This window comes from Castor canadensis, chromosome 16, assembly GCF_047511655.1.
Source record: "Castor canadensis chromosome 16, mCasCan1.hap1v2, whole genome shotgun sequence".
NCBI lineage: Eukaryota > Metazoa > Chordata > Mammalia > Rodentia > Castoridae > Castor > Castor canadensis.
Window position 1 is genome coordinate 61,579,625 of NC_133401.1, and position 26,203 is coordinate 61,605,827.

General features: G+C 36.8%; 1 protein-coding gene across 3 annotated transcripts in view; it reads left to right on the forward strand.

The window, feature by feature from the left end:
* Positions 1 to 26,203, forward strand: part of Aff4 (ALF transcription elongation factor 4) — an 80,284-nt gene that overhangs the window by 30,261 nt on the left and 23,820 nt on the right. For 2 of the 3 annotated variants that reach the window (XM_020179703.2, XM_074057199.1), the window contains exons 3-11: positions 35 to 817; positions 2,482 to 2,526; positions 6,088 to 6,174; positions 15,543 to 15,579; positions 18,329 to 18,377; positions 21,892 to 21,946; positions 22,380 to 22,417; positions 22,814 to 22,976; positions 23,646 to 24,563. In XM_020179703.2, the coding sequence (XP_020035292.1) occupies positions 35 to 817; positions 2,482 to 2,526; positions 6,088 to 6,174; positions 15,543 to 15,579; positions 18,329 to 18,377; positions 21,892 to 21,946; positions 22,380 to 22,417; positions 22,814 to 22,976; positions 23,646 to 24,563 (2,175 nt within the window). The remainder of the gene's footprint in view (positions 1 to 34; positions 818 to 2,481; positions 2,527 to 6,087; positions 6,175 to 15,542; positions 15,580 to 18,328; positions 18,378 to 21,891; positions 21,947 to 22,379; positions 22,418 to 22,813; positions 22,977 to 23,645; positions 24,564 to 26,203) is intronic. The other variant, XM_074057200.1, reaches the window with a different exon arrangement.

The following is a 26,203-nucleotide window of genomic DNA, read 5'->3' on the forward strand; positions in this document are numbered from 1 at the left end:
CTAACGGTATAATTTTATTTATCTTTTTTTGTAGACTAGCAAAGAAGATAAATTATCAAGTCGTATTCAGAGTATGCTTGGAAACTACGATGAAATGAAGGATTTCATAGCAGACAGATCTATACCAAAGCTTGTTGCAATTCCCAAGCCTACAGTACCACCAACTGCAGATGAAAAATCAAACCCAAATTTCTTTGAACAGAGACATGGAGGCTCTCATCAGAGTAGCAAATGGACTCCAGTAGGACCTGCACCCAGCACTTCTCAGTCTCAGAAACGGTCCTCAGGCTTACAAAGTGGACATAGTAGCCAGCGGGCGAGTGCAGGTAGTAGCAGTAGCACAAATAGTAGTGGCCAGAGGCATGACCGTGATTCATACAGCAGTAGCCGGAAAAAAGGCCAGCATGGATCAGAACACTCCAAATCACGATCTTCGAGCCCTGGCAAACCCCAGGCTGTTTCTTCACTAAGCTCTAGTCATTCCAGGTCTCATGGGAATGATCACCATAGCAAGGAACATCAGCGCTCCAAATCACCTCGGGACCCTGATGCCAATTGGGATTCTCCTTCCCGTGTACCTTTTTCAAGTGGGCAGCACTCAAATCAGTCTTTCCCACCTTCATTGATGTCAAAGTCCAGTTCAATGTTACAGAAACCCACTGCTTATGTGCGGCCCATGGATGGACAGGAGTCCATGGAACCAAAGCTGTCCTCTGAGCACTACAGCAGCCAGACCCATGGCAACAGCATGACTGAGCTGAAGCCCAGCAGCAAAGCCCATCTCACCAAGCTGAAAATACCTTCCCAACCACTGGATGTAAGTCACACATTTAGATCTTTTAATATTGTGACTGTGAAATAATTGACCATGGAATTGTCAGTGAACTCAGAACTGCCCTTTTGCCTTAATAGTAAAAAAATATAAAACTTTAAAGGTAAAAAAAGTGTAAAGTTGACTTCCTCTCTTGGGAAATAGAGAAAATGTCATTCATGGTTTCCAAATATTAAAGTGACATGTCAGTTACAGAATAAACATGATCCATTAATACCTTAGATTCCTCTTTTTTGTGTGTATGTGGTGTTGGGGCTTGAACTCACGGCTTACACTTTGAGCCATTCCACCAGCATTTTTTTGTGAAGGGTTTTTTTTGAGATAGGGTCTCCTGAACTGTTTGCCTGGGCTGGCTTCAAACCTTGGTCCTCCTGATCTCTGCTTCCTGAGTAGCTAGGATTATAGGCGGGAGCCACTGGGGCTGGGTTCCCCCTTTTGTTTTTTTGGAATTATACCTTGTTTTCTTGTTTAAAAAGAAAATAAACTTCTCTGTTCTTATATTCATATGCATGAATAAATTGCAGGCCATGGTTCATGGTGGTAAATGTTGAGACTTTTGAGTCCATAGAGATGGTAATGTTGTGTACTTTGAATGTTATCATTCTCTTCTCCAGTTATACTCAAATGATTGAGACAGATCAAAAACTATATATGAAACATGACATTTAAAATATTTTATCAAGGAAATGAGCTTTCATTGTCAAATAGCTGAAGTTTTATCTTTGTTATTAGTATATAATAATTGTGCAAGGTGATTTCATTATGACACATACATGAAGCAATTTTATCTTTTAATGTAGTTTATGTAATAATTCAAAAAGTAATGTTAGTAGCCAAAAATCATAGCTCTTAGCTCAAATGGTGGAAGGAGTAAGGATACTTTGAAAACACTGTTTTGAGAACATTTAAGAATCTTTCTGGGCTGGCAGAGTGGCTCAAGAGGTAGAGTGCCTACCTAGCAAGCGTGAGGCCCTGAGTTTAAACCCCAATACCGCAAAAAAAAAAAAAAAAAAAAATCTTTCTATGGCCTTGGGAAACTCATTGTTAGTTGAATTTGTCTTCTAATGTCTCTACAGAGAACAGTAAAGTGGTAATTTGTTCTTTCTTTAAACAACATCATGTTTAGATTTAGACTTGAGTTAAGCTCTGTAATTCCTGTTTGTGCCTTAAGATAAGCAACTTACCTTTTTTGATTTAAGAAAGAGTGTAAAATGTCCACCAAGTTCCACACAAGTAATATTTCAGTAATGCTTGTTTTAACTCTTGTTTGTTAGTTTATGTGAAATGATTTCTCAGTATCATGCTATATTTTGTGTCTGAGAGTAAATGTCTGAATTTTTGGGTAAACTACTCACCTGAAAATTACATTTAAAAAAATTTTAAATCCAAGTATTAGAATTTAAAAACCTTTAAAAAGGATGAGGTTCTCCAAGTTGTATAGTTTGATGATTAAAATTTTCTAGTAGAAGCTTAAAATTTTTGTATTTTGGGAAAAGATTCTAAGTGTTCTGATTTAGAGTAGTAGTATCACAAATATTTGTTTAAATTTTATGTACTTTCTAATTATGTTGTAAAATTTGTGTGGTAAGTACCAAAAATCTAATAATAAATACTCCACATCTAATATGTTTCTTTTTCTCTTTCTTAAGGCATCAGCTTCTGGTGATGTGAGCTGTGTGGATGAAATTCTTAAAGTAAGTTTTTAAAAAATTTTAGTCTCTTTTATTTATAATGCTCTTGCATCGTAATTACCCTCTTTTCACCTGAGTTTCACAAAGAATCTGAAGCCACAGATTACTTATATGTTTAATTTAATTTTATTCATCATAAATAATTAACTCTTTTTCTTAGATTCTGAATCACATGGTTTGATTATTTGATTCAAAGGGTTGACTTTGTTTTTAAGTAAAACCAATTCTAGTCTTAACAGTTTGCCTTGAAAAGAGGAAGAAACCAAATATAACTGTACTTCTCAGGCTCATCATTTAATAATTTGAAGTGCTAAAAAAAACCTTAATAGTTTTAAACCATTATATTAAAAAATAGCTTGCTTTGTAATTTGTCTGTACATACTGGTCAAATAAAAGGTTTCCTCTGAGTTCCGTGTATTTTAAGTGTTCATTGGATACATTTAAAAAGCTACTTTGGACCAAAAAAGTACATTCCTCTGTTGGGAAAAGAGAAAGCCCAAGGAATTATTGACAGTGACTGCTTTTTGCTCATAGGAGAGAACTTTTAGTCACATTACTTAGACTTTCTTCTTTTTTGTGAGCTCCTGAATTTTTTTTGTCTATCCTTGCATTTAACTGTGGATACCTTTGAGACTTCCTGGTCCTTGGCTGCTTCCACTTTTTGTTCCCCATTCCTTCCTTTAGCTCCCTGTAATTTCCTTTTACCTCTACCATTTTGTTGACCCTGTTTCTTGGGGTCATTATCCTCTCTTTCATCTAGGGGCTTAATTTTTTTACTCTCTCTGCTGTTTTAAAGTTTAAATTTTTCCTTCTAGAAGCCTAATTCTTTCCTTGACTGTAGCTATGCTTCATTGTTTTTATTCCCCCAACTACTTTTCTTGTCTCTCTCTTCCTTTTTGGAAGCCATGGCTTCTCTTTTCTCTTAAATATGAGTGCATTCTTCTAGCATCTTCTCTTTTCTTTCTGCACTTTGATCCTGTCCACCATTTTCCACTTTATTAGACAGCTATTAAGTCTTTCTCTCCTGTCTTCATGTCCTTTAGGTTTTGGTTTGCCTTTTAATGGCTTCATACCTGTACTTTCATTTTAATTCTCTTTGCTTCTTCAGATTTAATATGTCTAAAGTCATACTTAACAGATTTCCCGCATGCTTCCATCTTTCTCCCGTGCTTCCCATGCTTCTAAGTGTAAAATTACAATTATCTCTTTTTTCCTTATGATTTATTTAATCACAAAACTGGATGTCGATTTTGAAATTTTCTTGAAAATCTCCATTTCTTTCTATTTCTGCCACCTTGAGCTTTAGTAATTGTGAGAGAGTCCTCACTTTTTCTGCTTCCATAATGCCTTCTGCATTGCTTTCAGGTTCTTTACTTCAGTCCCTGGTTTTCATAACTTAGTTTTTTTCTTAGAAATTTTCAGTTTTCTAAGACTGCTATTCTAGGAAAAATACTGTCCAAATTAAACACTTCAAAACTCCCACACTCTAGTCCTAACCTTCTCTGCTGGTGATTGGCTACTTTTGCCAAACTGATTTTCCTGAGCCACTTTCTTGCTCTTTTACTTTCTTTAAAGTAAGTTTCCTTGGAATGTTTCTTTTTCCTCTTTAATAGAATATAGGTTTCTTTTTCCTTAGCTTTCTGATGAAATCCTCCTGCATCAGATTCTTTCCTTTGAATCTCATATAGCATTGATTTTTTTTTTTAGGTGCCATATGTATGTATAAAGTTGAAGGGAGCATATGTCTTTCCCTGAATCCTCAGTAATACATGGAATTTCAGTACCTGGAATATTTGCTTGTTGTTAACTATATCTTTGATGTTACTGACCATTCTACATTTTATATATACAGGGCTTGGCACATGTCCTTGAGTGTTTTAGGTGCTCAGACACTTAATAGTTTAATAGATTTTTCAATTAAGAGTATTTTGGTATTTCAGGTGTACAGTGCCAATACTAAAAACCTGAGGTATGTGAGTTTCTGTTTCCTTTCCCCTTCCCTGTTTGCAGTGTTCAAGAAACTTTAGGTATATGTTTCCTTTATACTTTTTATTTTTTATTTTCAAATGACTTGTAGTTCTTTCTCTACTTGTAGGGTAAAAAACAAACAGACAAAAGAATGACTTGTACTTCTTGAAACCCTGTTATAAACTTATGGAAGAATTTTAATCTAAAAGTAGTACATATTTATTGAAAAAGTTGATTTATCAATTAAAACATAGTAACTGAGCTCCTGTTGTGTCAAGCACTGGGGATATAGTAGTGATAACAATAGTAGCATCTTTTGAACTGACCTTCTAGAGCTGGATGCAGGAAATAATAAGAGCATTATAAGAGAATGCAGATTGGTTGCAGCCACATGCAGGTGGCTGTTTTAGTAGACAGATGTCAAATGTCCTTGTCTCTACCCCTCTGTCATTTATTATCCAAAGGTAACCACTGTTAACTATCCCTCCAGAGACTTTTTTTTTCCATAGCATTTATTAGGACATAGACCATGATTTGTGTTTGTCACTTAATAATATACTGTGTACATCATTTCATATCAGTCGTCAAGTTTCTCATTTTTATGTCTACTTGATGTTCCATTGTGTGGATGTCTGCTAATTTATTTAATCAGTACTGTATTGTTGGATACCTGAGTTATTTCCCCTTTTTTTTTTTAATATGAGTCCCTGGAATGTGCATCCTAATATAACTGTGTGGTTATATCTATAGGATAAATTCCTAGGCACTCTACTACCTTTAATTTACCTGATGGCATCCTTTGAACTAAATGCCAGAAATAAAATACTCCTCCTTATTCTAAATCTGGTAGCAGTCTCTCCCCTGTTCCTCTAATATTCACATTGTTATCTTACTCAGACCTCACATGGACATATTTAGCATGATTAGACAGAAAACATTGGATGAAGTCAGACTTAGGGTCTTGCTTGTTTGTTTGCCTCTTTATGTGCTTTTGAAATCTCTCTTCTGATTTCCTCACACAACCAAATTTTCCTATCAGTGCATGGGCTATGTTGTCAGATTTTCTAGGATGAAATTATTTGTCCATTACTAAGTGTATAACCTTGAATAATACAACTTTTGTGCTTCAGTTTCATTTTAAATAGAGTTAGAATAATAATGCTATCTATCTCATAATAACATTGTAAGAAATGAGTAGCAGTAAAACACTTAGCACAGCGTCTGGTTCATTAAAGGTACATAATAATAATGTTAGCTGTTATGTACTCTTCCTTCCATTCCCACAGCAGGCTCTTCCTTAGTAGTGTTTTATTTGCCATGTATCTGATAGAGGCTGATTTCTATAACTATTTACACATTTTGTCATGCTAATTGTAAACTCCTTGAAGCCAGGGAGTATTTCTTATTTACCTTACTATTACCAGACCCATTAGTGCCTTACACACAATTGTGCTTTATTAATATTTATTGGCGAAATATGTATAATTTTGGAGGAGCAACCATGAAACCAGTATTTATAAGTACAGATCTGGTTTTTAGCTGTATAGCTTTTATCCTTGACTTGGTTGAAAACAAACTGTAATGATTACATTTCAGGAGATGACGCATTCATGGCCTCCCCCTCTAACGGCTATTCATACACCATGCAAAACAGAACCTTCCAAATTTCCTTTTCCAACTAAGGTAAGTAAATAAAATCTGTCTTTGATAATTTAAGAAAACACTAAATGGCTCAACTAAAATCATATGAGTTCAAAATTGTCTTGCCATTCCCATTCTAGTGGGAGAAAACTAGCGAATAAATAGATAAGCTCAGATAGTGACAATTGCTATGAAGAAATTTAAGCAGAGTAATAGAATTGAGAGCATCATGGATTGAGAGGTACTTAAGAAAGCTTGGAAGACTATAGGGGACAGAGACTTAAAAGACATTTATGTTTATTGCAAACTAATAGGTTTTTTAGACCAGAGTGATTAAGGCCTTTCAAACTATTGTCTGAGGAGCCCCTTTCTGAAGAACTTAACAGCCATACTTCCATTCTGGGTTCCTCACACAACAGTTTCAAGCCCATACAAAATCTGCAGGTTAAAGTTACGTCTACACAAATAATCCAAAATATATTCTCCCTGTGAAAGTTTAACCAGGATCCCTAATAATAGCTTTTCCCTAATTCTTGTTCTCCATCTCACCAGAGCGCCTTTCATATTACCTTTTGAGGTCTTTCCATATATGTTTACACACACATATATAATCATTACACGTAAGCATTTTATCATTTATTTCTACACAGATACATTGTTATGTATTATTAATCTGTCAGCAATAGTCTTGGAAACCTTTCCATGTTATTAGATACAGAGGTATTTCATTTATTTTAACTTCATCCATTGTATAAATACATCTGAGTTTATTTAGTAATTTCTGTGATTTCTTTTGGTGGCTATCTTTTTTTTTTTTTTTTTACGATACTGGGGCATGAACTCAGGGTCTACACCTTGAGCCACTCCACTAGCCCTTTTTTGTGATTGGTTTTTTCAAGATAGGTTCTCTCAGACTATTTCCCTGGGCTGGCTTCAAACCTCAATCCCCCTGATCTCTGCCTCTTGAGTAGCTTGGATTACAGATGTGAGCCACTGGCTCCCAGCCCTAAACTCTCTTCTCTTTGTACCCTGTTCTTTACCTAGCATCTCTTATCCAGTTGCTTTACAAATTTTTATCTTAACATTTCTCCCTCTCTCTGCCCCCGCCCTTTAATCTCCCCCTCCTTGTCTTCTTCTGGAGAACATTCATGGATTGCACTAATGATGCCTTAACAGGAATCACAAAAATTGTCCACAACAAGGCAAGTGTAATGGCCCGACAGTGCAGTTTATGCACATTTGCAGTGTTGCAACATGATGTTGAAGTCAGAAGTATCAAAAATGCTTGCATATCTTCCTCTAGCTGATGAAATATTCTCTATGTTTTCCGGTGAAATAATGATCCTAAATATCTTCTGTACTGACGTAGAAACTCACACTAAAAAATGTATTAGGCATCCCTTTCTCCCCTCACCTCTTTGGCTCCAGATCTACCAGATCTTTTCATAGCATCTTTTAAAAAAAAACCCTTTCCCCCTCAGATTGAATATAGTGTTTTGACATTGAATGAAAGTAGCTGCTCTAACTAGGTGCTGGTGGCTCACGTGTGTAATCCTAGCTACTTAGGAGGCAGAGATAGGAAGATTATAGTTCAGAGCCATCCCTGGAAGTAATTTGAAAGATCCCATCTTGAAAATATCCAACACAAAAAAGGACTGGCTCCAGTGGTAGAGCGCCTCTGCCTAGCAAGCACGTGGCCCTGAGTTTAAATCCCAGTGCCACCAAAAAACAGAAGAAAAATACCTGCTCTCTTAACAATATGCTGATGCTATGAAAAGAACATTTTAAAAATAGACTGGCTTTTGACCTCAATTGCTGAAAAAGATTAAAATACAGCTTTTTAATTTGCTTTCCTCAAAACTGATTTATATCAGGGAACTTTGAAATTTTCTAACTCAACTTCAGTAGAACCCTTTGCATATTAAGGTATAGAGTTGAAAATTTACTGTCATGATTTCATAAGCATTTGGACATCTTCCATTTGTATAACTGTATCTTAGAAGAAAGATATTGTTAGCTGGGTGTGCTGGTACACACTTGTAATTCCGGCTACTCAGGAGATGGAAATAGAATGATCAGTGTTCGAGGCGAGCTTGGGCCGAGACCCTGTGTGAAAAACTACAAGCAAAAGGGACAGGGGTTATGGCTTAAGAGGTAGAGTGCTTCATAGCTGGTGGGAGGCCCTGAGTGTAATCTGCCAAAAAAAGTGTTTTGCTATCAGTAATAGAATTTAGAAACTAATCTAAAATATTTTTATTTTGGGCCTTTAAAGGCTCAATATTTTAATCTTATATAACGTGTTCATTGAGTAGTAACACATATAGTAAACGTGTTTTAAGATAACAAATGGAAACGTTTCTTAGTAATGAGTGGATTAACAAAAGCTTGGTGAGCAGCTTGTTTAAGATACAGTCATCTCCTACTTGTACCACTAGAATAACTTCTAATATGTCTTTTTACTTCCATTTGGGTTTTATCAATCTGTTTTCTACTGAATCTCCTGAATGATCATCATAGTATGCAGATGTGATGTGACTGTAGAACTCTTTTTGCTTAATAAACTGCATACACAGACCTTTAATATGGTCTGTAAGCTGTATGATCTTAGCTTCTTAGGTTTTAAGTCTCATTTCTGACCACTTTTCCCTGTACTTTTTTTCCTCTCTGTGGCTGCCTTTAAGTCCCTTGTACAAGCTATATTCTTCCTTTTCTGACTTTTACGTGTTCTGTTCTCCCTCACCCCCCCCCCCCCCCCCCCCCCCCCCCGCCCTCCACCAGCACCCTATCCTCCTTTCCACGTTTACTTCCTGCATACCTTTTATATGTTAATTTAAATAGTACTTCCTTAGGGAAGCCTTTGCTCACTTTCCTGGCTGAATCTCTCTCCCACACAAAATTAAGCTCTTCTCTTAAATACTGTGTGTATATTTGACCTTTATCATACTTTTCACATTTGCCGTTTTGTCTTTATTTGTATGAGTAGAAAGGTAGTCATTATTGGTATTGTTCATATAGGTGTTAAGATCTGTGTGAGGACGAGGCCCTTGTCTGTTTTTGTTTATCATTTTGTTTCCCTGGTACCTAATTATATGAGTGTGTGGTGCCAAAGAGTTTAGATTTCAGGCAGTCATGGGGCATAGCTGAAATCCCAGCACTCAGGAGGGTAAGGTAGGAGAATTGTGAGTCCAGGCCTAGCAAAACCCTGTCTCAAAACAGCAACAACAAAGAGTTTGGGTTTCATCCATAGGAAAGACAAAGATGGGAGGTTCCTTGCAAAATAAGAGAGGCATGAATGACACACTAAGACTTAGGTTTGAAGGAAGGTAAACTGGAGGCTTGTAGTTGAATGCAGGAAAGACCAGAACCAGGAAAATCCATTAGATAGCAATCATAGGTGATAAAGAAGAGAACCTGAACTCTTTATAGTGTAAATGGAATTTACACTGTACCATTTTAGATAATTTTCATCATCTAAAAAAGAAATGGCATACCATTTAACTGTTACCCTGCTTTCTTCCTGCCCTTCCTGCCACAAGCCCTAAGCAACAAATAATCTATCAGCAAACTTTCCTGTTCTAGACATTTCATATAAGTGGAATCTTATGTGGTCTTTTGTGACTGTAGACATACTTACTGTAGACCTCTACATTCCTGTGGAAGTATTTGTGAAAGGATTTGACATATCCTTTCATTTTGCTTGGCTATACAGGTAAGAGTAGAATTCTGTTACTTTGTGTTTAATCATTTGAGGAAATGCTAGAATATTTCCAAAGCATTTGCGCCATTTTACATTCCTACCAGGGTTCTGATTTTCCTCCATTCTTGTCAGTACTTGTTGTTACCTGTCTTTGTGATTGTAGTCATTCATGAGAAGTAGTGTCTTATCATTGTTTTGTATTTCCCTGATGACAGATGTCAAACACATTTTCTTGTACTTATTGGACATTTTAATACCTTTTTTGGAAAATGTCTTTTTGGATTCATTTTCTCATTTTTAATTGGGTTGTCCTATATTGTTGAATTATAAGAGTTCCTTACTATATTATGGGTACCAGTCCATTATCAGATATTAATTGTAAATATTTTTCTTCCATTCTGTGAGTTTTTTTCATTTTCTTTCTCCCTGCCTCTTTGTGTTTTGAGACAGGGTCTTGCTATGTAACCCATGCTGGCCTTGAACTCACAATCCTCCTTCCTCAGCTTCCTGAGTGCTGGAATTACAGGCATGTATCACCATACCTGGCTCTTTTTGCATGTGTTTGTATGTGGGGGCGGTGCTAGGGGTTGAACCCAGGTCCTCATGAATGCTAGACAGGAACTCTACCATGTTTTTTCTTTCCTTTTTTTTTGGCAGTACTGGGGTTTGAACTTGGTAGGCAGGCACTCAGCCACTTGAACCATTCTTCCAGCCCTTTCTTATGTTGGCTATTTTTGAGATAGGGTCAAGAACTATTTGCCTGGGGCTAGCTCCAACTTTGATATCCTCCTGATCTTTGCCTTCTGAGTAGCTGGTATTGCAGGTGTGAGCCACCCGCACCTCCTGGCTTCTTTTCACATTCTTTCTTTTTTCATCTTTTTTTTTTGGTGGTACTGGCTTTGAACTCAGGGCCTCATGCTTGCTAGGCAGGTACTCTTACAGCTTGAGCCACACCTCCAGCCCCTCTTTTTACATTCTTAATGGTGTCTTTTGAAGCACAAAAGTTCTTAATTTTGATTAAGTCCAGTTTATGTATTTTTTTTTAATGTGTCATGTTTTTGATATTATATCTAAGAATTCTCTGCCAAATCCAAGGTTGTTAAGATTTGGAACTGAGATTTTTCTTTTTAATTAGTGTATATTAATTGTAAAAAGGGTTTCATTGTGATATTTGTATACATACATATAATGTATGATCATATTCACCCCTTCTGTTACTCTTTCTTACTCCCCCCAAACAATTTTTAATGGAGTTCATTTTTTTTTTTTGTTTGTTTTGCATACTGGGGTTTGAACTCAGGGCCCACACCTTGAGCCACTCCACCAGCCCCCTCTTTTTTTTTTTTTTTTTTTTTTTTTTTTGATGGGTGTTTTTGAGATAGGGTCTTGTGAACTATTTGGCCAGGCTGGCTTCAAACTGTGGTCTTCCTGATCTCTGCCTCTTGAGTAGCAAGGATTACAGGTGTAAGCCATCGGTGCCCAGCTTCATTCTATTTTCATACATGTGCATGAAGTACTTTGATCATATTCAACTCCCTTCCACTCTCCATGCTCCCATTGGTTTCTACCTTCAAATAGTACCCCCGGGTTTACACTCATGTCAGTGTCTTTTTAGATTTGGTTTCTGCATATGAGAGAGAACATAAAATATTTATCTTTCTCAGTCTGGCTTATTTCACTTAACATTATGATTTCCATGGAACTGAGTTTTGTTCTAAGACTTTTGCATTTAGGTCTTTCTTTGATCATTTTTGGTTAACAGATGTTAACTAAATGGGATGTAAAGGTCCAACTTCTTTCTTTTGCAAGTGGCTCTTCAGTTTCTCTACTACAATTAGTTGAAAGAACTATTCTTTCTTTATTAGATGGTCTTGGCACTCTTCTTAAAAATCAGTTGACTGTAGATGGAGGTTTACAACTTTAAAAAAAAAAGACTCCCAAAGTTTATTTTAGCTTTCTTACTATTTGGATTGGTCTTTCACAGATAATTCTGTCGTTGAAGAAACATTATGCTTATTTTTAAGTAGGCTTTTTAAGAGATGTGTATGTAATTTTGGTACTACATCTTGCTACAGACTTAACCTAGAAAAATGAACAATTTGCACATATAGTTACTTGGAAAGCCATGATTCTGTCGTTGACAGTGACATTCTAGTTTCTATTCTTTTTATGCTGCTTGAGTGCTGGGTGCTGTGCTTTAAAAAAAAGCATACTGACAGTCTGTTCCTCAAGCTGCTAATGGTTTATATGAGGGATGAGGAGTGGGAGTGAGCAAGATATATGGGAAGTACCGATGTGGAGGTTTTTTTTTTAGTCCATAGAAGTGTTATATTTTGAATGTATATAGCTCATACAGCTAATTTTACGTAGTATACTTCTTTTTACTTGAGGGTTTTTGTTTTGTTTTGTTTTGTTTTTTGGTGTTTGAGGATCGAACCCAGGGCTTGAAATATGCTAGGCACGTGCTCTACCACTGAGCCACACCCCCAGCTCAAACATAGTGTATATTAATTGTACAAAGAAGTTTCACTGTGATATTTCCATGCTGGTATATTGTATATAATGTACTTTGATCATATTCATCTGCTCTGTTACTTGTTCTTATTCCCCCACCCAATTTTTGTTTTGTTTTACGATTTTTAATGCATTTCTTTATTCTATTTTCATACATGCATATATGTACTTTTGATCACACTCACCCCTATCTTCCTCTCCTTTTGCCCATTGGTTCTCCCCGGAAACAGTCCCCCTTTCACTTTCCTATCATTTTTAGATCTAGATGTCCCCCTTTTACATTCCTGTCATTTCTTTCTTCTTTTTTTAATTTTCCTTGTTTTAGATCTAGATTCTGTGTATGAGGGAAAACATACGATGTTCGTCTTTTTCAGTCTGGAATGGATGATCTCCATACCATCCATTTTTCTGCAAATGGCTTAATTTCATTCTTCTTTGTGGCTGAATAATGCTCCATTACATATATATACCACATTTTTATTATCCATTCATTAGTTGTTGGGTACCTAGTCTGATTCCATTGCTTAGTAATTGTGAATACTACTGCTATGAAAATGGTTATGCAGGTATCTCTGTCGTATGGAGACTTATATTACTTTGGCTCTATACCCAGGAGTGGCATAGCAGGATAATATGGTAACTATATTTTTAGTTTTTGAGGAACCTCCATATAGATTCCTATATTCCCATCAATAGTATATATAACAGTTTCTCTCCCCAAACATATGTCCTTGCTAGCATTTGTTGTTTACTTTTTAAAAAAATTTATTAGTGTATATTATTATACAAAGAGATTTTGCTATTTGCATACTCGTATATAATGTACTTTCATCAAATTCAGCCCTTCTGTTACTCTTTCTTATCTCTCCTCCCTCCCTGTTTTTGTGGTTTCTTCTTTACTATTAGTTTGGCGGTACTGGGGGTTAAACTTGGGGCCTCCTGCTTGCTAGGCAGCCAGTGTACCATTTAAGCCACTCCACCAGCCCTTATTGTATTGGTTATTTGATCACAGTTCAGGCCAGCCCAGGTTAAAAAAAAAAAAAAAAAAAGTTAATTGAGACTCTATCTCAGTGGAAAAAAATCGGGGTTGGTATCTCATGCCTGTCAACCCAGCTATGGCAGGAAGCACTTTGATTTTATCAGTCCCCTCCCCCATTCTCTCCTTTTGCCATCCCTGTCCTGCTGTTTCCATTCTCCAGCAGTCCCCATTTTACACCCTTGCCGTATTTTAAAGTCTAGAGTCTACATTTGATACAAAACCTTTCTTTCCCCATCTGGCTTATTTCATGTAATGTGATCTCCAGTTCCATTCATTTTTCTACAAATATAATTTTATTTTTCTTTGTGGCTGAATAGCACTCTGTTGTACCTATACCACATTTTTTTTTTATCCATTCTTCTGTTAATGGGCACTTGGTCTGATTCCATAGTTTGAGTATTGTGAATACTACTTTCATGAACATCAATGAATGTGTAGGGGTCTCTACTGTATGCTGACGTACATTTCTTTGGATATATACTCAGGAGTGGCATAGCAGGATCATATGCCAATTCTATTTTTAGCTTTTTGAGGAACCTCCATACTGAGTTCTGTAGTAACTGTGCCAAATTATATTCCCATCAGTAGTGTATAAGGACCCGCCCCCTGACCACACACACACCGCACATCCTCAACAGAGTTTCTTGTTTCCTTCCTCCCCTGCCCTACCTCCCTTCCTTTGTACTGGCGTTTGAACTCAGCTTCATGGTTACTAAGCAGGCGCTCTACCACCCTAGCTACTCCACCACAGCCCTGTTCTGTGTTGAGTATTTTTGAGATAGGGTCTCCCAAACTATTTGCCCCAGGCTGGCTTTGAACCTTGATCCTCCTGATCTCTACCTCCTGAGTAGCTAGGATTACAGATGTGAGCCACTGGCACTCGGCTTGTTTCTTTCTTTCTTTTTTTTTTTTTTGCGGTACTGGAGTTTGAACTCAGAGTCTACACCTTCTACACCTTGAGCAACTCTACCAGGCTTTTTTTGTGATGGGTTTTTTTCAAGATAGGGTCTCACGAACAGGCTGGCTTTCAACCGCAGTCCTCCTGATCTCTGCCTCCTGAGTAGCTAACATTACAGGTGTGAGCCACCAGTGCCCAGCTTATTTGTTTACTTGATGATAGCCCTTCTTACTGGGGTGAGATGGAATATCAGTACTGTTTTGATTTACATTTCTTTATGACTAAGGATGTTGAGCATTTCTTTATGTGTTTTTTTGACATTTATACTACTTTTGAGAACTATGTTCAATTTATTTGCCCATTTATTAACTGGATTATTCTTTTGGTGTTTTTAAAGTTCTTTATTCTGGATATTAATCCTTTGATGAATAGCTGGCAAAGATTTTCTCCAGTTCTGTGGATTGTCTTTTGATTCTGGTAATTGTTTCCTTTGCTGTGCAGACATTTAATTTGATGCAATCCCATTCATCAATTCTTGCTCTTATTTCTTGGGCAGTTAGAGTCCTATTCAGAAAGTTGTCTCTATCTTGTAGTGTTTTCCCATACTAGTTTCAAAGTTTCGGGTCTTACACTAAAGTCTTTGGTCCATTTTGAATTGGTTTTTGTCAGGGTGAGAGAGACAAATTCAGTTTCAGTCTTCTGAATGTGGATATCCAGTTTTCCCAACGCCATTTGTTGAAGAGGCTGTCTTTTCTCCAATGTATGTTTTTGGCATCTTTGTCTGAAATCAGATGACTGTAGTTGTGTGGACTTGTTTCTGGGTCCTCTATTCCATTGGTCTAAATGTCTCTTTTTGTGCCAGTACTGTACTGTTTCTGTGACTATGGCTTTGTAATATAATTTGAGGTATTATAATACCTCCAGCATTGCTCTTTTTATTCAAGATTGCAGCAAGCATTTCTTAAGACCAAGAATCTTAATTATAAACTGAAATTATTTATTATTCAGGCCTCTTAATTAGGTTATGAGTACCATGGGAAGCTACTGAAAAGAAATAAATGATGACCAGATGATTGGTTAGCTTAATGGTTTTTGTATTTATTGACTACAAAATTGCCAAGGCTAATAAGATGGTACCATCACATCCTTTGAATGTTTTTTCTTTTGTGTACTCGAAATAGTTTTATGCAGTTAGGAGCATTTTCCATTTAATGAACCTTTCTTATTATCACTTTGTGTAACTTTATGTTCCTTTTCCTTAGGAGTCTCAGCAGTCCAATTTTGGCCCTGGAGAACAAAGTGAGTATTCCTTTTCCTTTTGGTTTTCAAATTAAGCTATTTATTTATTGAGCATTTTATTCATATGGCCACACCTTATATTACTTTACTAGTTCTTCTGCATCTCTTTTATTTTTTGGTTGTACTGGGATTTGAACTCAGGCCTTGTGCTTGCCAGGCATGTGCTCTATCAATTGAGCCAAGTCCCCAGCCCTTCTTTTTTTCGAATTAAGAGTTTCACATTTTTGCTCAGATGTCCTGGACCACAGTCCTTCTATTTATGCTCCCCACATTGTTGGGATAACAAGTAATCGCTACTACATCCAGCTTGTTATTGGTTGAAATGGGGTTTTGCAACTTTTTTGTTTGCCCGTGCTGGCCAACCACTATCCTCCCAATCTCTGCCTCCTAGGTAGATAGGATTGCAGGCATGAGCCACTGTACCAGTTCATGGGCTGATTTCATGGGCTGCAAAGTAGTAACCAGTTGAGCTAAATCTCAGGATGCTTAGAAGGTCAAGAAGTATATATAGGCCATTAGAGGTTAAAATAAACTTTATTGTTTGAACTAATAATTGAAAGTTCATAAATTCAGTTTTATGGGCACCTCAGAAACGCAAGAGCTGTTCTCTTTTTTTACTTCCTGCATAAAAATACTTGGTTCTATTGTGGTAAAACTCGAGGCAAGAATGGGTCATTTTAGCTGGTGATTGCTCTTCTCGTCCTATATCTGTGTGTTTCCCTAATTCTTCCTGCATATTCTGGTCTAGGTAGAAAAATCTGTTGTCTTATACAGTCTCACTTCACTTCCACACTTGAACTTTTGGAACACCTTAAGTGGAAGATAGCTTTAGGGAATTCACATGTGGTCCCAAGAGATCTGTAGATTGGTAGTGAAGGTTAGGAACCATTGCAAATGCTTTAACATCACCATATAGCTCTGTAACTAAACCAATACATTTACCAAGAACAGTAACTTCTTTAGTAACATCAGTTCCTACTTGTCTTAAATTATGTTGGGAAATGAGCATGGTTTTGATCTTTTGCTCATTATCTTTAGTGATTTTTTTTTTCTTTTTCGGGTAGTATTGGGGTATAACTTGGGGTATGAACTCTTCCTAGGAAGGCACTCTACCACTTGAGCTACTCTGCCAGCCCATCTTTACTGATCTTAATACAGAGATGAAACTAGAAGAATATATCTTTTGAAGCTTTCTATATCTGTATATCCATTTTCATTCTGTCTTACAGCTGTAATTATAAGAAAAAGGGACCTGACATTGGGGTTTTTTTTTTTTGTGTTTGTTTGCTTTGCTTTGCTGGTACTAGGCATTGAACTCAGGGCCTCATACTTGCTAGGCAGGTGCTCTACCACTTAAGCCACACACCCTCAGCTCTTTTTTTTTTTTTTTTTTTTCTTTAGTAGTTTGGGGGATAGAATCTCACTTTTTTTTTTTTTTTTAAACTCTGTTGGCCTGGACTGTGAACCTTCTATTTGCGCCTCCTGTGTAGCTGGGCCATGCCCAGCTTTTTAGTTGAGATGGGAGGTCTCTCTAACTTTTTTTTTTTTTGTGGCATTGGGTTTGAGCTCAGGGCCTTCACCTTGAGCCACTCCACCAGCCCTATTTTTGTGATGGGTTTTTTTCGAAATAGGGTCTCTCAAGATCTTTCTGATCTCTGCCTCCTAAGTAGCTAGGATTACAGGCATGAGCCACTGGCGCCTGGCTTCTAACTTTTTTTTTTTTAACCTAAGCTGGCCCCAAACCACAGCTTCCTGAGTAGCTAGGATTATAGGTGAGCCATAGCACCTGGGCCTCTTTTTTGTTTTTATAGTCCTGGGGAATTGAACCCAGGCCTTGCACATAGGTAAGCACTCTACCACTTGAGCTACATCCACAGCCCTTTTTTTGTTTTTTGTTTTTTTCTTTGTGGTACCAAGTTTGAACCCAGGGCCTCATGCTTTCTAGGTAGGCAGTCTACCACTTGAGCTGTGCTCCCAGCCCTTTTTCATTTGTCTTAAGAAAGAGTCTCACCACTGTCTTTGCCCATTCTGACCTTGAATTTATGATCCTCCTGCTTCCAGAGTAGCTGGGATTATAGGCATACCCCACCACACTTGACTGCTGACATTGTTGATATGCAGAAAATAGCTAGTTGTAGACCAGAATATCTTCTCTCTTCTTTTAAGAATATCTCATCCTTGATTCTACCTCTTTCCCATTGTCTCTCCCTAAAGGTGACGATGGCAAATGGGATCATGAGCTGCATCTACTCTTTATTACTTTGTGTTTTTCATTGAATTTATTTTAAAGCCATTTCTCTCTCAATGTAAATAGTTTTAATATTAAAATTGTTTTATCGTGATTTAACTAGTCTTCTGATGGGAATTCAATTTATTTCCAGTTTTTGCTATTAAAACCATGTTGTTACAAGTATTCCTGTGTGTTTATATGAAAGTGTTCTTTCAGATATACCTGTCAGGTAAATTCTTTTTGTCAAAATAGGTCAGTAACAGAATAGTTACAGTATTGTTACAGATAATGTTACCACATTGCCCTCCAAACAGATTATATAAATTTATAATATGAGCATGCCTGTTTCCCCTATACTCACCATATGCCATATTATTGGACATGAATGTGTCCAGTTTTGATGGGTGAAGAATAATCTGTTATGATTTATATTTTATTTGAAAGTAGATATTTTGTATAGATATTTTACAATCTAAATAGACAATTTCAGTTGCTCATTCTACATTCTTTTTGTTATAGAAAGATATAATCCTTCTGCTAAAACTTCAAATGGGCACCAGTCAAAATCGTAAGTTTATTGCTTAATAAATTTGTCTTTTTTTAAATATTTATATATATTAATGCTTTTAAAATTTTTTTTAGCACAGTAGTAGTTTGAACTCAGGGCACTCAGCAAGCACTCTACAACCCAAGCCATGCCCCTAGGGCCCCCACCTCCTTTTTTTGGTTTAGTTATTTTTCATATAGGGTCTTATGTTATCCCCAAGACTGCTTGGACTGTGATCCTCTTATTTATACCACTGTGTAGCTGGATGACAGGCACACACCACCACACATCCTGCTTTATTGACTGAGATGGGGTCTCATTAGCTTCTTTTTGCCCAGTTTAGCCTCAAACTGCAATCCTCCTGATCTCTGCTTCCTTGAATTACCACCAACCAACTATTTCTTCTTCTTTTTTTTTTTTTTTGAGGTACTGGGGTTTGAACTCAGGGCCTCCTATTTGCTAAGTACATGCTCTACCCCTTGAGCCATATCACCAGCCCTTATTTATTTTTTAATGTAGTGTCAGAGCTTAAACCTAGGACCTTGAGTATGCTAATCACACACTTTCCCACTGAGCTATATCCCCAGGCAGAAATATTAATCTTCTAAGGCAGGAGCAGGCAAACTTCTATGTAAAGGGCCAGAGAGAGAAGTATCTTAGATTTTCAGGACCACATGGACTCTGTCCTGAGTTCTCAGTCCTGTCCTTTTAGTATAAAAGCAGCCATAGACCATGATATGGTTGTGTTTCAGTAAAACTATTCTTTTTCTTTGTTTTTGTCCCCTTTTTGGTGGGGTGCTGGGGATCAAACTCAAAGCTTCCTGCATGCTTGGCAAGCACTATACCACTGAGCTACATCCCCAGTCCAGTAAAACTTTCTTTACAAAATAGTAGTGGGCTACATTTGTCTTGTGGGCCATAGTTTGCCCACCATGCTGTGAGTGCACAGTTTTTTCTTACCTCTCAGAGTCTGTGTGTATATGTGTGTGTGTGTGTGTGTATTTAAGTGTGTGTGTTTTTATATTTTACATATAATAAAGAAATAGGATTGGGGATGTGGCTCAAGTGAGAAACCCTGAGTTTAGTCTCTAGTACCACCAAAAGAAAAGAAATGGAAAGAAAAAGAAAAGAAAGGAGGAGGAAGGAAGGAATTATACCCCAGGTGTGGTGGCACATGTCTATAATCCCTGCTACATGGGATGCATAGGTAGCAAGATCCTGGTCCAAGGCTTGGCCTTAGGCATCTACTAGAGACCCTAGGCAAAAAAACAATTAAAAGCAAAAAAGGGCTGTAACATGGCTCAAGTGGTGGAGTACCTGCCTAGCAAGTGCAAGGCCCTGAGTTCAAACCTCAGTTTCACAAAAAGTTAAAAAAAAAAAAAAAAAAAAGAGAAATCATAAAAAATCGGTGGTTGGGGGGTGGAGAGACAGGATTCTAGTAATCTATTTAGCCACTAAATATTGTACATTAAAGCATCATAATTTGTACTAAGTTTTCCTGTTTTTGTTTTGTAGGCAGAACTAGGAATATATGTATCATAATGTAATAGGGAAGGGTGTATTGGATGGTAATAAATTTCAGCTTAAAAAGTGAACTCCTGAGACTACAAGTTAAGTTGAAACTGGCCACAATGCCAGCTTTCTGTACCATAGCCATAAACTGTACTGATAGCCTTAGACTGGTAGCCTCTTCACCTGAACTAAGGGAGGACTGAGCAAGAATGAAAGTACATGAACATAAAAAGCTTCCCTTCTACACTGCTGAAGAATTCTCATTATATTCCTGCTTATCATATTTATATGCCAGATATGTATGCGTACCTTAAATACATGCATATCACTTTGGTTTCTGAGGGAACAAAAGCACACAGGACCTGGAGGAGTTTGGTAAAAGCTTTGACATATTCACATATGTAAACACATTCATTGAGCTGCCATTATTAAATCATAAGGGCTGAGAGAATTCAGTTAGTACATTTCCTTAGAGGAAACCTGTCATAGAGATGCACTCAGCCCTTGTCCAAAAGAAAACTTTTTTTCCCCATCCCAATTATTTGAGCCAGTCTTAAAACACTTTTCATAATTATATACTCATCTGGTCACTTTATTTCCAGGTAATCTTTTTTGTAATACTTTGAACTTGGGGTCAGATTTAGAAATGCAGATTAAGGTTTGAGGCTAAGGTACAAATAGTTACTGGAATAAAAGAAGATTTTCTTTCCACTGAAGACTGATGAAATTTAAAAAGGAAAGGTAATGAAGCTACTAGTAATGAGAAATTAAACATTTTTCTAGTTTCAGTTCTTCTATACTTTATGTAATTTTTTCTCTCATAAAAAGATGAGTGTTTTATGATTTGTTCTTTCTGGTTTTAAAATTAATGGCTTTGATTTTATGGTCTTGAGGGAAAACTTAAATTATTAATTTTACTTTCATAAACAAATTCCAGAAACTATTAGTTTGTAGTATTTGTGTGTGTGTTTTTAATTGATTTTATTTTATTTATTTATTTTTTAAACAGTACCAGGGCTTAAGCTCAGGGCCTACACCTTGAGCCACTCCACCAGCCCTTGTTTGTGATGGGTTTTTTTGAGATAGGGTCTTGTGAACTTTTTGCTTGGGCTGGCTTTAATCAGGTGGCTGCGATCCATCCACCTGATTTCAGTAGCTAAGGTTTACAGGCGTTGATGCCTGGCTGATTGATTTGAATTTTTTTTGGTTTATTTATTCATATGTGCATACATTGTTTGGGCCATCTCTTCCCCCCATCCCCTATTGATTTGAATTTTGATCATGGGAGATTTGAAACCTCAAGCTTTTATTCATGATAATTTCTCATTCCAGACTGTTATTTGTACAGAGAGTACTTGTCTTTTATAACAAGGCATTTATAAATTAGAATTTGGCTTAGGAAATTGTGTCTTGGTTTTCATAATTAATCCAGTTGCCAACAATTGTGTACAAATCTCTGTTCGTGGAACATTGGAGACAGAGAATTGCTTGATGCTTTCATTTTATCTTCTCTTTAGGAGTTATCTCTCTTTAGTTGACTGTTGGGTATAGCTACATTAATGTTGCTTAAATTTTTTAATGGTGATACTGGGGTTTGAACTCCATCTCACGCTTGGTAGGCAGGTGCTCTACACTTGAGCCATATCCCCAGCTCGGTTAATTTGTTTTAATAATATAAATATATATGCAGTTAAGAGAAAATTTAGCATTAACAGGAGTGAATATGAGGGCTTATAGAAAGTGGCTTTTGTTTAATTAGAAAAGAAAAATGAATATTTTCCTTACGAAAAAGTTTAGAGCTTAAAATGGTTAAATTCTTCCTTTCTCAATTTGCACTCTGAATCAAACCAGACTCAATAACACTTGCTGTTTTTTTTTATTTAGGGGGGGCATCCTCAATTAAATCATAGTGATTGGCTATCATAGTGATTATTTCTAGAGTATTGGTAGAATTATTAGTATATATTTAATACTCTGGCATGCTGTTCCAAAAATAATATTCCTTTCTGCCTTTTCCCTCTAGTATGTTGAAAGATGACTTAAAACTAAGCAGCAGTGAAGAAAGTGATGGGGAACAGGTGTGTTTGCTATACAGTTTTGCCAATCATACACTATTTGTTAGTATGTTTTATAAAAATCATGGCTTAATAATACATTTAAGATCTAGACTTTCTATATGCTTTCTGATGTTGGAATGTAGTTTTCTGCGCTGATTTAAACTGCCATTTTTTTCTTATTTTTTAAAAATTGACTTTTCCTTAACATTTATTTTGGATTAGTATATATTCTTTGCAGGAGATTATTTACAGGAAGAAATATTAGTTTGTTTTATCTTATCCTGGCAGTTTACTTATTCTGTAGGTAAAAATAGTATACTATTTTAAATCAATGTATTAGATAAACATTGATCCATAGATTACAGAAGCCAGTTTTTTTTATTAAGAGTTCAGGTATTAAGCAAATAGAGTACTATCTATTCACTCACAGATCCTTCTTATGTTTTAATTTCAGGATTGTGATAAGACAATGCCAAGGAATACACCAGGAAGGTAGGCATCCTTTTATTTTCTGTTTTATTTAGAGGGGTGAGGTCAGCCTGATCAACATTGTGGTGATATAATAACTGGCTTTAAAAATAACTACTGTCAGTTGTGGTGGTGATTGTATACTTCTGGAAATCAACTTAGAGTACTTAAATTATACACTTAAACTGGGTGAGTTTTATGGTATATAAAGTATACCTCAAACTGTTTTTAGTATTAATATCTGAGTAGCACATCAGAAACTCTTCTTAGTGAAGTTTTATTTAGTTTATAGTGAAGTTCTGGGTTCATTGAATTACAACAACATATGTGAACATTGTAAGTAAAATTGGTTGTTAGATGTTTTCCTGCTGTCCCTTTCAAAAAAACATTTTATCATTTATTTGTTTGTCTCTTATTCAGTAACTCTGAGCCTTCACATCATAATAGTGAAGGAGCAGATAACTCCAGGGACGATTCCAGCAGCCACAGTGGATCTGAAAGTAGCTCTGGATCTGATTCAGAGAGTGAAAGTAGTTCCAGTGACAGTGAGGCAAATGAGCCATCCCAGAGTGCATCTCCTGAGGTGAGAGGGAGAAGAGGGGCTGTCTTCCAAGACCCTGTCAAGGCCTTGGTGATGTCCAGTTAAGATCTGATTCGATTCAAGTGTAAAAAGTGAAGGAAAGAAGGTTACATGTTCAATTAAAAGGCAATTGAACTGTGTATTTTAGAGAATATCTAAATATTTTGGTTTCCTTATTATTTGAACAAACATTTTTTTCTAGATTGGGAACCATTTGAGTTCATATTGCAGGTTATTAAAATATTAGATTTCATCAGTTTGGTCTTTATGTATTAGCATTGGAATTCATGTTATGTAGTTATTGTGGATAACATATTTTGTGATTTTATTGTAGCTTGATAAAATGCAGTTTAAAAGTCTGTCAGTTTTTACATCATTTGCTTTCTAGCATTAAATATAGTATATGATCATTTGTAAAATTGCCTTTCAAGTTGGACTCCTAATAGAAATATTTGCTATTTAAAGACTACATACAACATTAAGCTTATCATCTTATTTGGATGATTAGAGATAATAGTCAATATTTTACCCTGTGCTTTGGTCCAGTGAGAACCTTGAAAAGTACATGCTTTTATTACTTTATACATTATATTTTTTCCTCTTCCTTAACTTTATAAAGAAGAGAGAAAGCTTCAATAGTGAGAAAAAGATATATATATTTCTGTTTTTTAGCCTGAACCACCACCAACAAACAAATGGCAACTTGATAATTGGTTGAATAAAGTTAATCCACATAAAGTGTCACCAGCTTCTTCTGTAGACAGTAATATCCCATCATCTCAAGGCTACAAAAAAGAAGGTCGAGAACAGGGCGCTGCGAATAGCTACACTGATCCTGGTGGGCCTAAAGAAACAAGTTCTGCTACTCCGGGACGAGACTCCAAAACCATCCAAAAGGGATCGGAGAGTGGGCGTGGGAGGCAGAAGTCTCCAGCGCAAAGTGACAGCACAACACAGAGGAGAACTGTAGGCAAAAAGCAACCCAAAAAAGCTGAGAAAACAGCTACTGAAGAGCCCCGTGGAGGTCTGAAGATAGAAAGTGAAACCCCTGTAGACATGGCAACCAGCATGCCCTCCAGCAGACACAAAGCAGCCACCAAAGGCTCAAGGAAACCCAATATTAAAAAAGAGTCTAAATCTTCCCCTCGACCTACAGCAGAGAAAAAGAAATACAAATCAACAAGTAAATCTTCCCAGAAGTCACGGGAAATCATAGAAACAGATACCTCATCCTCAGACTCGGATGAAAGCGAGAGCCTTCCTCCTTCCTCACAAACGCCTAAGTACCCTGACAGCAATAGGACTCCTGTTAAACCCTCCTCTGTGGAGGAAGAAGATAGCTTTTTCCGGCAGCGAATGTTCTCTCCTATGGAAGAGAAGGAACTTCTTTCACCCCTCAGTGAGCCTGATGACAGGTATCCACTTATTGTGAAGATTGACCTGAATCTCTTGACTAGAATACCAGGAAAGCCTTACAAAGAAACAGAGCCACCTAAGGGGGAAAAGAAAAATATGCCAGAAAAGCACACAAGAGAGGCTCAGAAGCAAGCCTCAGAAAAAGTTTCCAACAAAGGCAAGAGGAAACATAAGGTTTGTAAGGGATTTTGTTTATTTTTAGATATCAGAATCTGAAATACTGTGGAAATCTCTGTAAGGCACAAAAATAACAAGTGGCTCATGAGCTATAAGGGAAAATACTGTATGAGCCCAATGCCCCATTTAGACTGCATGTGGAGCAGTCTCTTGAGGACTTCTGTGTTTCTGTCTCCCCTTTTGTAAAGCAGAGTGATTTTTATTAGAATAAGATTTTTTTTTGGTGGGACTGATGTTTGAACTCAGATTTGCCATGGCGAGGCAGGTGTTCTACCACTTCAGCCACACCTCCAGTCCATTTTGCTGTGATTAATTTGGAGATGGGGGTCTCTCAAACTATTTGCTCAGGTTGACCTGAAACTGCAATCCTTCCGATCTCAGCCTCCTCAGTAGCTAGAATTAGACTGGCACCTGGCTAAGAAATGATTTTTAATTCAATCAGAATGAGCCTGTGTTCAGAGTGTGTGGTAGCCAGCAGAGGAAGGAGAATAGAGCAGATATACAAACTAGTCTTTGCAACATTCTTAAAATTTTAGTTGAAGGTGGTGGTAGTTGGGATGTGATCCTTAGCATCGGTTCTGTCTTAACGCTCAGATCAAGTCACTCTCTTAAGATTGCTGCTTAATTCCTGCTTAGAAAAGATTGGCTCACCAGTTTTGACACATCCTTGAAAATTTCACCCATCCACACTGCACACATCTTTTACCCCTTAACAAAGGTCAGAACTAATAGCATCTGCTAGGGTTAAGGGTGTAGCTCAGTGGTCGGTCGAGCACTTGCCTAGTATATGTGAAGCCCTGGGTTCAGTCCCCAACACTGAAGAAGATAAAAACATAGTGTTGACACGTAGCCAGCTATCATCCCTAAATACAGTCAAGGTAATTTAGTGACAAAATTCAGTGTATATTTAAGGGCAGCTTTTTATAGACCCAGGAAATGTGAACACTAATAGATGTCTAAGAGTTGAGGATAATAGTCATATAAACAGAGACTCTGGAAGAAACAACTGATCTTTTCATCTCTAATAATGAATTTTTAGATAAAGTAAAATTTTTAAATAATCTGTATTGAAGAATACTATAATTTTTCCCTGATACATATGTGTGAGCATGACTGTAAAGGTTGAATATTATGTTTGTATAGGAGAACAGATAGGTACCAGAATGACCTTAGGAGGCATACTTAAAAAACAAACTCTTAATCCTAGTTTACCTGAGAATCACATGCTGTGTTGGAAGAGCAGAGCATTTTCTTAAAATGTTCTTCAGGAAACTTTAAAATATTATTTATGGCATAAAAATAATGATCCTTGAATATCATTATAAGATATTCAAACTTTTAAAATATGATATAGAAAGAAAAAGTCCTTTTTACTGTTTAGTTTAAAATTTTTGCATTGTTGGCAGACATGATGGTGTGGAGGCTGAGGCAGGAGGCCAAGGCAAGTATATAGTGAGTTCCAGTGTTTATTTTTACTTTTTAAGATGATCGTGTTGTATGTACCAGGCTGGCCTCAAACTAGTGATTTTTCTGCCTCTACCTCCTCAAAAAAAACCCACTTTTTTTTGTTTTGGCAGTACTGAGGTTTGAACTCAGAGCCCTGCACTTACTGGGCAAGTGCTCTACCACTTGAGCCA